Source organism: Liolophura sinensis, chromosome 7, assembly GCF_032854445.1.
Source record: "Liolophura sinensis isolate JHLJ2023 chromosome 7, CUHK_Ljap_v2, whole genome shotgun sequence".
In the NCBI taxonomy this organism is placed as follows: Eukaryota; Metazoa; Mollusca; class Polyplacophora; order Chitonida; family Chitonidae; genus Liolophura; species Liolophura sinensis.
The window spans coordinates 37,209,514-37,224,941 of NC_088301.1; the positions used below are offsets into that span (position 1 = coordinate 37,209,514).

General features: G+C 35.9%; 1 protein-coding gene across 2 annotated transcripts in view; it reads left to right on the forward strand.

Annotated features, from left to right (window-relative positions):
- The window catches only part of LOC135471577 (protein wntless homolog), a 32,866-nt gene extending 17,629 nt beyond the window's left edge, over positions 1-15,237 (forward strand). Inside the window, exons 4-14 of one of the 2 annotated variants that reach the window (XM_064750861.1) lie at positions 5,396-5,545; positions 5,868-6,004; positions 7,346-7,386; positions 8,116-8,243; positions 9,282-9,379; positions 9,770-9,833; positions 10,953-11,123; positions 11,617-11,767; positions 12,027-12,095; positions 13,402-13,492; positions 13,889-15,237. In XM_064750861.1, the coding sequence (XP_064606931.1) occupies positions 5,396-5,545; positions 5,868-6,004; positions 7,346-7,386; positions 8,116-8,243; positions 9,282-9,379; positions 9,770-9,833; positions 10,953-11,123; positions 11,617-11,767; positions 12,027-12,095; positions 13,402-13,492; positions 13,889-13,943 (1,155 nt within the window). In that variant the 3' untranslated portion in view covers positions 13,944-15,237. The remainder of the gene's footprint in view (positions 1-5,395; positions 5,546-5,867; positions 6,005-7,345; positions 7,387-8,115; positions 8,244-9,281; positions 9,380-9,769; positions 9,834-10,952; positions 11,124-11,616; positions 11,768-12,026; positions 12,096-13,401; positions 13,493-13,888) is intronic. The other variant, XM_064750863.1, reaches the window with a different exon arrangement.
- The last annotated feature ends 191 nt before the right edge of the window (positions 15,238-15,428 follow it).

Consider the following 15,428-nt stretch of genomic DNA (forward strand, 5'->3'; position numbering starts at 1 on the left):
TGTAATATAAAGATATTCTTATCCTAAAAGATTGTATTAATCTTCAATACAGAGGGCCCACTTGTTAGTTGTCGCTGTTGCTTTGACAGGTGAGTTCATCCAGTTTGTGAAAAAAGATCGAACAGACTTTTTCTGTGTGGATTACTCTTCGATATCTGGAGGGAAAAAATTGTCCGGCAATCGAAAGTGACCAGCCAATGAAAGTATTTACAGTATTGTTTTGCAGAAAAAGACAGCAAATCAAATTAGAACTACAAAGCAGTTTCGGCCCGTGTTCAGGTTGTTTGTTGTCGGCATTATCTTTGTACACTGTCACATGGGAGACAGCTCAACTATATCTAAATGTACAAAGTCTCGGGGAAGTCGTTCCCAGTGCAGCAGAAACAATCAAGTCATATTTGTCCTGTTTAACTCAGTGTTAAAGCAATAGGATAAAGATGCATTTGTGGAAAAAGGTGTTTCATTTAAATATTTTTAGCTAGCAAACAACTTCAGGTATAGGGAAATTTTACTGCAAAATATGAAGAGAATTAGTCAGATGGTCTTTGCTGTAGCCAGCGCACAAATTTAAATAAATAATAACTAGAACTGCAAAGCAGTTTTGGCCGGGTTGCACGTTGTTTGTTGTTGTAGTTATCATTCTACGCCATCAATTAGAAGACAGCATAGCTATATGTAATCACACAACTGTTTCAGGAAGTCACAGACAGTGCAGGAGAAAGCATTAAGTCACATACCATAAGCCTAGTCCAGTTCCCATCTAACTCTATGTTAAAGCAATATGATTAATATTTATTTGTAAAACAAAAACTGTATTGTCATTTAAACACTTCTAACGAGAAAATTATTAATCGTAGCTCAAATTTGTTGGCATACTCCAGAAAGAGCATGTCTTGGGCTACAATTTGGTGCAAAAAATTAAAGCAGTCAGTCGCTCAAAATACACCAGAATATGTTAAATATAATTGAAATTTCAAAACTAGTAGTGTTGTCACAACTTCGACCAATGGCGAGCTTCCAAAGTTTTTACTGTAATCAAACTTTAAAGCCAGGATGAGTCACCCTGCATATTAAATTTCAGACCAATCTGTTCCGTGGTTGTTTAGAAGAAGATGTGTAAGCAATTTTCATAAAGACACCTTGCGTCATGTTACCTGAAAACAGCTGATGGAACAGCTGATTGCATCATCTGTTACAGTGACAATCTATACAGTTACAAAAAACCAAATACAACTTAGTCATACCGGACCAGGGCTGAAATTTAAAGGAAAACTATATATCGCAGGAAAAAACTAAAACCACGGTTGTATTCAGCAGGCCAGACTGCCCCCAATTGCTATCTTGTTTTTTCAAGATTCGTCCAGAGGTCCAGTAGCGAACTTCCACATTTCTCGATCGATTTGCACAAGATTTTCAATCCTGATACCCCCAGTAGTCTTGTACATGCATATCTATTTTCATTGCAATGGGAATAGCAGTTCTGGAGAAACTTTTTCTAAAATTTCCATAATGCTCTAATATGACCGAAAAGTGGGTTACAGGTGGGTTAAGTGTTACACTTCAGCAGATAGCCCAAGCCATTTGGTAATGAAGGTGTAGAAAGCTGTGACACACAGTTTTCTCAAAAAAACGAAAAAAACAGTTGTCAGAGAAGAAGAAAAATAATGTGAGAAAGAACAATGGTCTTCCAAGCAAAGGGTGGAAGCCTAATAATAATCCAAACGATTTCAATAGGTGTCACGCAGTACTACGGGGTTCAAGCCGGTATTTCCGGCATATCAGTGTTACTCCGGTTCCTTGAATGGTGTCTGTGCATTGATATATAACCAACTTAATAAGAAAACCTACAATCTTTGCAGCCATTATGCATTGTATGTACACCTTATAGCATGTATATGTAGACCTTTGGAGAGAATTTAAAGGCGTACATGGCCTCAGCTTATGTATACATTTATTTTTTATGTGCATTTTTTTTGTATAAATTTTTATACAAATTTCAGAACATATATAGTCCTTTTCACACAGCCATTTTCAGCTTTACTGTTGTACTGTATACAGTTTTCTGTCATGTTACCTCCAAATATGGGTGAAATTGTGTTTTTTCGCATTTCCGACAAAAGTATAGTTTGCAAGATAAAAATAAGACCGGGTTCGTAATCAGGATGTTAGACTACATAGAATAGCATACTTACAGTATTCGTACATTCATCCTAGACATGAATGGATCGAAATGTATTAGATAACACATGAGTCTAGAAGTGTCAAATATAGTAAATCGGCCTTTGGATAATTTTTTAAGCTCTGCAAGTCCTGCATTTATTAAGAAACCTCAACGATTATCACCACACATACAGTCGATATATAGCCCTTTGCACTAAGCCATTTTCAGATTTACTGCTATAGTGTTTTTCTATCATATGACCACCAAATACTGGTGGAATTGTATTTTTTCGAACTATTATTGCAATTTGCGACAGAAGCAAGAACAAGACCAGATTCGTGATGAGGACATCAAACTACGTCAGATAGAATACTAAAAATATTTAAATTCAGAAAATATTGTTCACATGACATGTTCAGTAAACATAGCATTTCCACAGTTTTCAGGATAAATAACTGATTTTTTGCACGCTTCATTTGCCCCAACATGCTCTATCTGTATTCGAAATTTCAGCTTAATCACATAAAACCTTCTCAAGAAAATGACACGTAAAGGTTTCTGTCAACTGCAATAAGGCAGCAAAAGTAGGTTAACTGAATGGTATGCATTTACATATAACAAACTTAATTAGAAAGCGCACATTCTTCATAACTGTCAATAGTATGTACACTTTATAATGTCGATCGACCTGCTCTGTTTTTTCAAGAAGCTCGAGAATTTTCAGCATGCATATAGTACATACATAGCCCTTATTACACAGCCATTTTCAGCTTTACAACTACGACAGTTTTCTGTGACATGACCTGCGAAGATGGGAGAAATTGCGTTTTCGCACAGTTTGATAGCAATTTATACACGTGAGGAATATATGACCGGATTCGTGATCAGGATGTCAAACTACGTTGGGTGGCATACTTCCTAGAAAGGAATAGATTGTATATGCACTATATAACATACACTTGTAAATGTTCCAAAATATAGTAAATTGGCCTGTGGCAAATTTTGAAGCCCTGTACATCCTGTATTTATTAAGACAGCTCTAACATTCACGTGAACTACAGATGGGGAAAATTGCAAATTTTTTTATTTTTGATCAATTTGCGACATAAGTACCTCTCAGAGGAAAAAAATAAAACCAGATTTGTGGTCAGGAAAAAAATCAGTTCTGCTGTATTAGCTAAAATCTAATTTGCATAAATATTGTATTTTTTCTGAAAACCCCAGGTTTTACTCATAAGATCACATTTCTGGGTCTGCCACATACCTGCCTGAATGGCGATTTTTTTTTTTTTTTTTTTTGGCATGTACTACTTTCTGTTTGCTGACGTCAGTTCTGGTTTTGTAAAATATGTCTGTTGCCTTGGGATATTGTTAAGCCTTAAGATTGCATCTCTGGTTTCATTAGTTAATGACCAGCCTCGATAGCAAAGTTGATATCCCATAAGGGGATAGTGCAACGACTGGTTGACCCGTATCAGTATAATTGCTTGGGCGGACAGCTTACTTGCCTGCGGTAAGGCATCTCAGTGAAGCAGCACTAGATAAATGAGTGGTGGAAATCCATCCTGCAACAAGGAGGCACATTACATGCGCTCTAAGGATTCATTCGTCGTCATATGACTGAAAAATTGTTCAGTGCGATGTTAAACCCCAAGCACTCACTCACCCATTAGTCAAGGAAATGTACCCACTTCTGGCTTTGAAGATGTCACTTCCTGTTTTGCAAAAATGGCATTTTTGGAATCGGTGTCCAAAACATCATCAGATAAAACTTTTTGCAGGACATAATCATAAGAAGTGTAGAAATTATTAGCTAAGAAAGGAAATTTGTGTCACATTACATCTGTACCCAATTGCGAGCTTGTACAATTTTTAACCAAGAAAGTTCTCATTCTCAAAATTCAGTTTAAATTACAGCTCAGTCACATCAGCCATTCTGGAGAAGATTTTTTAAGATTTTGTGAAAATTCAAGATGGCCACCAAATCTCCCCAAAAGTTATGGTGCACAACTTCAAGTTCTACAGATAAAGATATTAGAATTTCATAAACTGTTTTCGCTGTCACAGTTTTGCTAATAATAATAATAGAAATAAACTAGAACTGCACAGCAGTTTCATACAAGGTTGACATCGTTTATTGTTGTAATTGTCATTCTACACCATCAAATAGAAGACAGCATAGTTATATGTAATTGCACAATTGTTATAAGAAACCATGGACAGTGAAGCAGAATACATTAAGTCTAATACCAGAAACCTAGTCCAGTTGCCATTTAACTCGATGTTAAAGCAACAGGATTAACATCTGTTTCTAAAAAATATCAAAAGTGGTGTTGTCATTTAAACACTTCCAGTGAGAAAATTATTGATCGTAGCTCAAATCCGTTTGCATACTACAGAAAGAGCATGTCTAGGGTTACAGGTCGGCGCAACTTCACATTTGTAGCTCTTTTTTGCAATTAAAAGACACCAACCTAAAGACCTGCTTAATGCACCCACTGCAACACCACCATATGCCCCTACTGGCTTTAGAATAGCCATGAAGGCTTCCAGGGCACAAGCTCCTCGGCCGTAGATCCCTTATAATCCTAACAGACTAACAGATACAAAAGCGATTCAAAGTCAAATGTCTTGAACCCCTACTAATCTGAATGGTAACAATAGGTGTCCCGCAGGACTACCTTAGTTTTTTAGATGCAGGGCGAACTGCACTGTGGCTTCACAGAGACATGACGGACCTCCTGATAGTCATGGCGCTGTGCCATGCGATCAACAGCCAACTAGAGGTCTGTAGAGGTCTACAGATGTGAATATGCAGTTCATGGCAAATTTCATGGGGTGCTGAATTTACATGTACCTATTTCACTATATAGTGTAATACACCTTAGGAACATGTTAAAACAAAGTCTTTGATAAATTCATTTACAGGTCTTTTTGAATAATAGAAACTTAGACTTAAATTGCCAGCTCTCATATCATCTATTGACTGCACTGTGATGACTGAGTGGTCAAAGCATTTGCCTTGTATGCCGGAGACGTTGGGATCAAAACCAAGTCTTGTCTTACATAATATTTATATACTGTCCATGCCTAACATTGGTAGAATTCATGTTTCCTTGCTGTAGTGTCATGTCTTCCCTGGTATGTTGACATGAAATGAGGCAGTATCGTAGATATGTATGCTGATATTGAAATGCTGTGACTGCAAAAGTCTGTTTTTAAAAATCTTTTCAGAAGGTTCCTGGGGCCAGGTATCACTGTTCAATGTTGTCGTTGTTTGAGCTGGGAAGCTGTGCTCATGAGTTATACCTTCTAAACCTTCGAATACCAACTCACAGAGACCTCAATAAGGACATTGGAGAACTGAAGGAAATAACGCTTGTGGTCGGTTTGATCTTATTGCTTTTATAATGGCCTTAATTAAAGTAAAGAGTTGTCTTGCATATATACATATTAATAGATGTATGAGTACAAGACAAAACAAAAATATAAAGTAAATTTCTACTTTTCACCACTTTTTTTTGCCAGTCTGCATGTATGTTTGATATCCTAATGCTATATGACTTTCCTTAATTTATTTATATTTGATTAGTGTTTTGTACTCTACGCATGAGTATTTCACGTATACGACGGGGGACAGCATTATGGTGGGAGGAAACGGCTGATGGAGGCATGATTCTTATAACATGGTTGATTCTGTTTTCAGGTTATCCACCAAAATGGAGGCTTCACCAAAGTCTGGTTTTCCCTAAAGACCGTTATGTTTCCTGTGGTCCTGATAGCTTTAATTTGGTATTGGAGAAGAATCCGACATCTTAATCGAGATCCAACTCTTTTGGAAAAGTAGGTTGTTTTTTATAAGCAGTTAAACGGTCTTTAATATTTGTAAAAGATTATGGATCACTTTTGGGGAAATGCCAGCTCATAAATAATAAAAGACATGTGATTCAGCAGCATTGAAAGGTAAACAGTATAGGATGATGGTTTTTACCCCCCTTGGAACTGGCGTGTGTAGACTGGATACGATCAGATAAGACTTAAAAACATAGAATCATGAAAAATACGTATTGAACAGAAAAACAGCATATGTCGTTATTATGGGTATATCTTTAAGGGCTACTTTTCAGATGGCATTGAGTGTATATGTTTTCCATATGGCCCCGTATTGGAGCTTTTGTGGTGATCACGTGTTTCGGTGTCGACTAATGTAGCAACATTTCAAGATGTGTTGGATTTATCATATTTATCATGGCTTCCTATGTCCAAATTTTAGTCACACAAAATCAGAGCCTTTGGGGCCTAGCCAACTGATAAATGGAGATTGTATTCCAGTTCTAGATTTCCTCCCACCATGATGCTGGTCACTGTTGTATGAGTGAAACATTCTTGAGTATGGTATAAAACACCAATCAGATAATTAAATATTCCTATTATATTGATTTATGCCCCCACCCCTTCCTCTAGAAAAAATGTATGATGTATGTATGTATGTATACATACGACAATTCAATAACCATTAGGCTTTCTCAGGTGCTAAATGATATGTTCAGATAATAAATAAATATTTATAAAAAAATGATTGTCGTGATCTTTATATTTACTACATTTACTACATAACGTAAGAATTATGGCTAGGATGCATCTCTGGCTGACTACAGTTAGAGCTTGTGGGGACTTGGCCTAGTTTAAGAAAGTTGGTCATTTTGGCTAGGATAGTTCGACATCGCTCTACTTTCCATTACAGTGGATATTAAAGATATTGAGCTGTTTCATTGTTAAGAGAGATGTACAGATAGTAGGGTGGAAGAAAACCATACATTCATTCTTTTATTGATTCATTTTGTGTGTCTACTGTCTTGACCATGTGCCATGGATGCATTGGGTAAGTTTTGTGGTTGATATTGATTCTTTATCTACAAAAAATTTTGTGAGATAACTATAAATTGTCAGATCTTTTTTTAATCATTGTGGTTGCAATTTTATATAAAATTATTAAGTATGGATTTTTGTGACTTTTTTTTTTTTGGAAGGGGAGGGGGTGATGAATTTAGTTTTCACTACAACTACATTTGTACGAACTGCGTTCGTTCTTAATACATGTAAAGTATAGCTTGTGGAAAGATACACATGTACATGTACTATATATATATATATATATATATATATATATATGGGCTTTTACAGGACACTTTTTGCCCTGGGCATCACAATCACTTTCCTGAACTGTAAGTATGTTTTCAATAAATGCTCTAAATCCATGAATGAATTAACAATGACTGTGTGAATAATCATTTTTCACAACTGTTGGTCCAAGTTTGCCTACCCTTCTCATTGTAGCCAAATTTACACATTGGTATCTGCACTGTTACTTAGTTTCAGTGTCAACATATTCTTCTGTTTGCTAGTGGACTGTTTTTACTTTTTTGTATGTTTGACTGGAGGGAAATGCAGATGTTAATTTTAATTAATTAATTTTTTCTTCAAATTATTTTAGCATTTGTTTGTTTAATTTCATAATAAACTATTCATGCATTAGAATCTGTCAGCAGCATTGCTTCTATGTTCACAATTCTAAATTTTTGATGTTTTCTAGCATTTTTATTTGATATTGTCTGCTTACCTGGTCACTGGAAATCTGATAATCACATATATGCATACTGGCTTCCTCTCCAGTCGTGTGTGGATAGGTCTGGCAACTTGCGAATGGTCCTGGCTTTTGCACTTCTCTCCTACCATAATGCTGGTCGCTGTCATATTTTAAGTGAAATAATGTTGAGTAGGGCGTAAAACCTCTATCAAATAAAGATTACATGTATGTTAAAATATCTTTAGAGTAAATATTACATCAATCTTGTGAACAATAAGTGAAATATTTGTAAGGATTGATTTTTATAGGTTTGGCTACACTTTGATCGGATTTAAAGTGTATCAATATAATGAACATTGTGTTTCAGTTCCTGTCGAGTGGTTGTCCATCTGGACTGAAACTCCCTTCATGCTGTTGTATGTTGATATCAGACAGGGATTGTTCTCAGCCATGCTTCTTTCCTTCTGGCTCATCTTTGTTGGTGAACACTCAATGGTAAGGCAGATGAGAATTATTTATTTATCCTATGGGTTTCAAGCCTATCACATGTTTAGAGGATTTCACTAAGTTTTAAATTTTGGGTGAAGCTCTGGTGTTAACAAACCCACCAAATCAAAAGTTTAAGATGGATAATTTGTTTTTTAACTTAAAGGTTTAAGAAATTTAAATAGGGTATGAAAGTAAGTCTTGTGAGACTTCCCAGTGCATTGTGTAGAAGTTTCAAGAAAAAGAAAATGTTGTCTGACACAACCTGCCCCAGCACTCAGCATAGCACAATAGACAAACTATTAGTTGACTAGGTGTCAGCATGGATTGGTGTGCCATGCCAGATACTGTCCACACTGCACAAGTAAATTTGTCCTTATTCAAACCGGCCTGCTGACAAGAGGGACCCTCACTGGCTTAGACATTGACCAATGAGTATGCATGTTTGAATCCAGTTTGTTTCATTGTTTCATTGGTTGAGCTGTGCTTTAGGCCAAGAGGTTTGTCATATAGTGTTGAGTTTGGTGGGTTTTAAACTCTGGTCATTCCTGTTTCCTCCATCCATAAACCTAACTACCGTCATATATAAATGAAATATTATTCAGTATGGCATTAAACGTCAATGAAACAAAATAAACATTAACACAAAATATTCTTCAGCACTCAGACCCCTTCAAAATGCATACTAATAATTATTGGTTCATTCAGATGATTATACACATACAGTGTGATGATTATACAGATTCAATGTGATGATTATACAGATTCAATGTATCAGACTGCGCATGACTGACAAGTTATTTTCCTCGTCAGATGCACATCTCTATATACAAATAAGCTATTGTGAGGGAACTTCAATATTTTATTTCTTAGATATATTTGGTATGTGCTTTGTACAGGTGTCTGCTTTTACAGAGAGTAAGTATATTGATCTTCAGTGTATATGAGATAGCAACAGAACTCTTTGAGGAATGCATCAAGCTTGGCTCGTTCTGACTGTATGATGGACATTAGTTGAACATATTGTATTTTGTTCCTCGAATGCAGGATCAGATTCAGAGAAAGACACTGGCCTCCTATTGGGTACATTTGAGTGCTGTGGCATTTGGTTGTATTGCCATGTTTGTCTTCAAAATGTGCGAATGGTAAGCATGATGAACTACCTTACAATTTAAATTGAAAAAAAGAGAAGACAAACTTGAAAAGTTACTTGATAATTTTTACATTAACTCTCGGCTTCCTTAAGTAAGGGAATTTTGTTATCCCGTCCTGGATAGTATTTCAGTATGCTTCGTTTACATTTGGATTTCATACTCTTTAGTTGGTAAAGAAGTTAGTGATGAACCTTTTGAGACAAGGATACCAAACTTGATGGACAACATGAATTGGGTCATCAATTTCACTTGGTTCATGAATGAGGTCTTTGTGTATTCTCTGCACCTGGTTGCTTGTCAAGCAAAGACATCAACATCTCTTCCTGTTATGATACAAAATATGCAAGTTGTGTTTAAATGTGTACATTTACTTGTTTGCAGGGGTATTCAGCTGAAGAATCCATTTTTCTCCATCTGGGTCACAGATGTGGGAAGAAATATGGCTGTATCCGTTATCAACTAGAAAATTATCTGATTTTATATTAATTGTGGGCAATACAGAGGACCTTTGTTACTGTCATTGCAACTGATATCACAGATTAAGGAGACATATTGCAGACGGCATAAAAATTGTGCTGTTATTTTAGACATCCCCTTCCAGATGTCTCCTGACATGTATCTGACTTTCGGTGAACAATCAAATGTTCAGTTTTATGCGTGCTTTCCCTGCTTGCCACTCAAATCACTATATTTAGAAACATGGCAGAAGGGTGTCCTTTTTGACAGGGTTACCTTCCCTTGTACTCTAGGCGATGTTCAGGAACCGCAAATGTCAGATTAGTCAAGACTAGGTACTGTGTCTTAATTATGCCTCCTGCCATATAGATGGTTGGGAATTACAAATATTTTTGATACATTATCAGTGGAATGGAAGATCATATTTGGATTACTAGATTTATAATTGTGTTCAATCTGTCATATTGTTTACATGTAGTATCCACGAGTGGACATTGCATTGTGGGAATATTTATGTTGCCTCATTTGCATGTTATCTTGTTGGGCAGACATTTTAGACCAGTGGCAGATTTCCCATATAATTTTCTTACTTGGCAATTTCAGAAAATATATATCCAGGATGTTTAGTTAGGAGTCAGGTGCCACATATTTTTGTATTTAGCTGAACCAACTCAAAAATTCTCAATTGCTTTGCACTGCATTTGATATAATGATAGGCTAAACTCATGATTGTCATTAAATTTGTGAAGTAAGCATTGCACAAGTTGATAAACTTTCTTATTTTTTAAGAAAATTCTATTATACATCTGCCCAGATTCAGCCAGCAGTAGTAAATAAATGTGACAAACAATTCTAAAGCATCTGGTCAAAGAAGGTGAAGTCTTGGGGCTGGTTATTTTAATTGAATTTAATAATTCATCACTAGTTTCAGTTATTTACTTGACACTTGAAGTTGTATTTGTAGAACTAATATAAAGTTTGGGTGATTGAAAGCGTTTACAAGATTCTCAGTTTTGACTCAGATTGGATAGGTCTGCACCTTACAGTAATTTGTTGATAAATGTTAGGATATGATTTGACTTTATTAATTCCTTGACTCTTTTGTTAGCTGGCCTTCATCATCATCGCTGGAATATCTGCCTGTTTGTACTTCCTGTTTCTCAGCTACATTATCAACAAAGTGTTCTGCAACATCAGCGCTAAAAAGACGGCCCTTCCTAGCATGAGTAGTGCCAGGAGGAAGTGCTACTCTGGAAGTCATGAGAAAACTTTGTTTACAGTAATTTTGATGTATTTTGATGTATTAAAAGTTTATCTATTTGTTTATTTGATTGAACACTGTACTAAAGAATTCATCATTCATAAGATAGTGGTCAGATTGATGAGTGGAGGAAACGAGTGTGCAAGGATAAACCACCAAACTTTGACAAGTTACTTTTTAATTTTGCCATGATTGACATACAGACTTGCATGCCATATTAGTCAATGACAGGTGCTCTTCAGCTTAAGTAAAACTGCAAACATTCCCATAGGTTTAGACTGTTTTTGTTAGTAAGATGAGTGAATATCTGTGCATATCTGCAAATTAACTGACCAAACGTTCTTGAAAGTGCATAATAGGGTCAAATCCGTATTTGTATTTTTGTTAGACTTTGCATTAGCATCAAGTCAGTTATTGACACCACATATATGTGTATGACATCCTACCAGAAGTTTGTGACAACTACGCTGTTCTCTTTGTGCTCATGAAAGGCATTTTAATCTGTTTGTAGGGGATTATTTACCGCTTCAAGTTCCTGATGATCACCACCCTGCTGTGTGCAGCATTTACGGTCGTCTTCTTCATCTTGAGTCAAGTCCAAGAAGGTCATGGTCACTGGGAGGAAAACTCCTCTCTGGAGTACACATCAGGCTTCTTCATAGGTGAGACACTTTAAGCTGTATGCCTTGTACTGCACAAAATTTCCCAGATTTCTCCATTGTTTTGGATATTAAAATATATACATGTACCTATTGCTGAACAATACTGACAATACTGAGTTATATCAGTCTACGGAGAATAATGTCCTGGAGATTTTTATGAGCACCATATTCTGATTCTCATCAGCAAAAACCTCCTACCTTTTCATACCTGTGAAATGGTTGAAAAACTAAGAACAATACTTGATCGTTATTTAAACAGGTGTGTACGGTATGTGGAATGTGTATGTGCTGGCTCTGCTTGCCCTGTACGTCCCTGGGGAAGAATGTGGTAAGTCATCATTGTCATCTCCTTCCTTCAAGAAAAGATCAATTTAAGGGTATGTGAGAAGATTATTCTATATGAAAAACTTAAATGATCTGATTGTACAAACAGAATTTGTAGCAGTTATTAACCTTGCTTGTCTAGATTTTGCCCAACAGTCAACAGATTCCCAGAAATGTAACAGGTTACATTATGCATGTTGCAATAAAAACATTTAATTCCATGTTATGGGGGACCTCTGTGGCCAAGGGGTTAGCACGCGAGTGCGGCGCAATGACCCATGAGCGTCTCAGCAATATTGTCACAGTTCAAGTCCAGTTCATGCTGGATTCCTCTTCCACCGTACGTGGGAAGTTCTGTCAGTAGCCTGCGGATGGTTGTGGGTGTCGTTCGGACTCTGCCTGCTTTCCTCCCACCATAACAGCAATCAGATAAATGAATAAATAAATTGGGACTGCATTGCTGTTTCTGTCTTCCATGCACACATTCACCAAATCGGTTATTACCTTGACAAACCAAAACCCTTACATACACTTCTTTTAAGAAAAACAGCAAAGATGCTTCACTATCTGGGTGTTTCTATCTTTGAAATTGATGTAAACTCTTTCAGAACATAACTGTGACCACACCCAATCTGTTCAGTTCTGAGTTAGCTTTGGATTTTGCATTGTTGATTGAGACTTTTACAACTGACAATAAAGTCATTGTGTCGCAAAACAGTTTCTACAACTTTGTTTACACATTGCACGGCAAACTTTAAAAGACCAAGATATTTGATGTACTGATTACCCGGCTGTATATAGCTTATACCATGGACAACGCTTTCTTGATAATTCGGTTAACATGATATACAAGAAATATTGTAAACACCGTGTTGTCCACAAATCAGTCAACATCTATAGTTTTGTATAGTGGAAATGGGACTTTTTTGATAACAGGTAAACCATACCATTGCCAATCATGGTAAATACACATGACGCTTATATGCCCTTCAGTAGCTGTGACAAACGAGGTGCAGGTTCAATCCCGACCTTGAACAAGGGTTTTGTGGCGAATGGTTACAAAAAAAAAATACAAAAAAAAAACCAGGCCACATAGTACGCAGTTATTTATGTATACAGGGCTAGTCTTTCCTATAAGACTGACGATTTTCATATTACTTTTTCACAAAAAAAATCTTACTGTGCATTCACATATCTATATAGTTGAAAAATAATACAACCCTTACATCATGGCATGACGTAGTAAGTATTAAATGTGGCTTCTGGTCTAATAAATGTTTTCAATGTTTGCATTTTGCATTTTTTGACAGGATTAATATTTGACAGTAACAATACCTTTCTTTCCCCTTCCTTGGTGAATGTGGATGAAACCTTGAACCAGTATAAAGTTGGTCAAAACAGGTATCAGACTATCAATATTTGAAAAGCCCAGGAAAGTCTATATTTGATGGTCATAATGTCTTGGGAAGAAAACACTCGGTTTTATGCCATCTATCCTTTTTCAGTTGCTTTGAGTACAGACTACACATTTCCATAATTAAGTGTTGGTATATTGCACTGTTTATACATGAATGAATGGGTTTACAAATACTACATAGTATGCCTTTGCTGTCAGTGTTTATGGCACTGCAACAAAACACAATCTGTATATCTGCTAAGCAAACTTGTTAGGTTATAGGCCTGTATAAAAGCCAATTTTAAAATGCATTTTTGTACATTCCATTTCTCTAATTATCATCTATACATTATATAACATAACAAATCATATAAAATATCATGTCCTTTTATTCGTTGCAGGATTCCATCAGAGCCTACTGTCTTTATGGTTGGGGCTCACGCATGTGTGTCTTAATAGAGGGTGTAGACTTTGAACTTTTTTCAGGGCATGTCCTTGTTAAAGGTGGACAGTTGCAGAAAAGCTTCCAGTCAAGACAAGTCTTTGATTGTAAAGGACTTATTATATATGTTCATGATACAATATGCAACACATTCATCCTTTGAAAATAATTATACAATTCTTGGTCAATAAAGAGGATAAAGAGGATAGTGCAGAAAACTTATAAAATGGAAATCCATGAATACAACAGGCAATGTATTATATATATGCAAGTTATGGTACGGTAGCATATATACCGCATGTATTCAGAGAATAATGAAGCATTTGTGTTGACTTGCATGTAAATCTGTCTTTAGGCAGGTACCTCTATATTACTTGTGGTATCATATTCATGGATATTTTTCAGTTCTTGCATGGAAAATCAGAGATTGTCAAATGCAAAGGAAATATTTTTAAGGTGATGAAAGAATATAAGAGCCATTTTAACATATAAGATTGTTAAAAGATTCATCACAGAATCTGACAAAATTTAAATAAATTGAAATCTATAGGTCTATATCTGTTATAGTTTTAGGATTGTTATGGACGAAAAAAAGACAGAAAGACATAAATTACATATTTCGAGCAATATTTACATGTCCATGGTTTCAGAGCTGCATTAAATCTTTTTCTTTTATGTACCAGTCTGTACGTCTTAATATTATATTGTATTCCTGCATAAACAAGGATTCTCCTAGTTTGACTAAGCGTCTCCGAGGCTTGGTCCTTTCGCATTGTTTCAATTTTATTGTATGTTAAACGTGATGACAACACAGCGTTGAGTAACGCTAGTCTATAAAGAAGTCTAATAAATTGCAATTAACATAACTGCAATTGTTCTTACCTAATTCTGCTTAAGCCATGATGCTAGGAGGCACATATTTCACTGGTTTCGTGTGACCATTTGCCAGCTATCATACTGTCGTCACTGCTCAGGTTTTTCTCTCTATGTTGTACATCTTAATTATATGTAGTATATTGTTTGTTATATATGTCTAATTAAGCTTTTTCATAATCAGACCTAATTATTTATATATGTTTTTGTGACTATTAATTGTACACGGTACCATTTTGAAAGATGTCAAAAGAGACGAAACACGTTATTGTTTTAAATACAAGAATGATGTTATATTCACCCGATTGTTTGTTCACTGTACACTTCACAAGTTATTCTCCTGGATATACCACAAGCAAGGTCTTCATTTCTATATACATTACGTTGTATTTATTTTATTTACCTTTCTCAGCAATACCAGTACTTATAACACCTCGTTTGTTTATCTTTTGTTCTCTTTGTCACCCAAGTCTGAAAATGAGGCTACAAGATCTCAGTAATATTTCATATAACTCTTTCTCGTGTATCCGTATGGGAGCAAAATGGAGCATCCAACCTGTTTCTCACTTAGGACTGCTACACGCAGGTGTACAATGGAGCTCCAATAATTCAAAAGATTACATTTG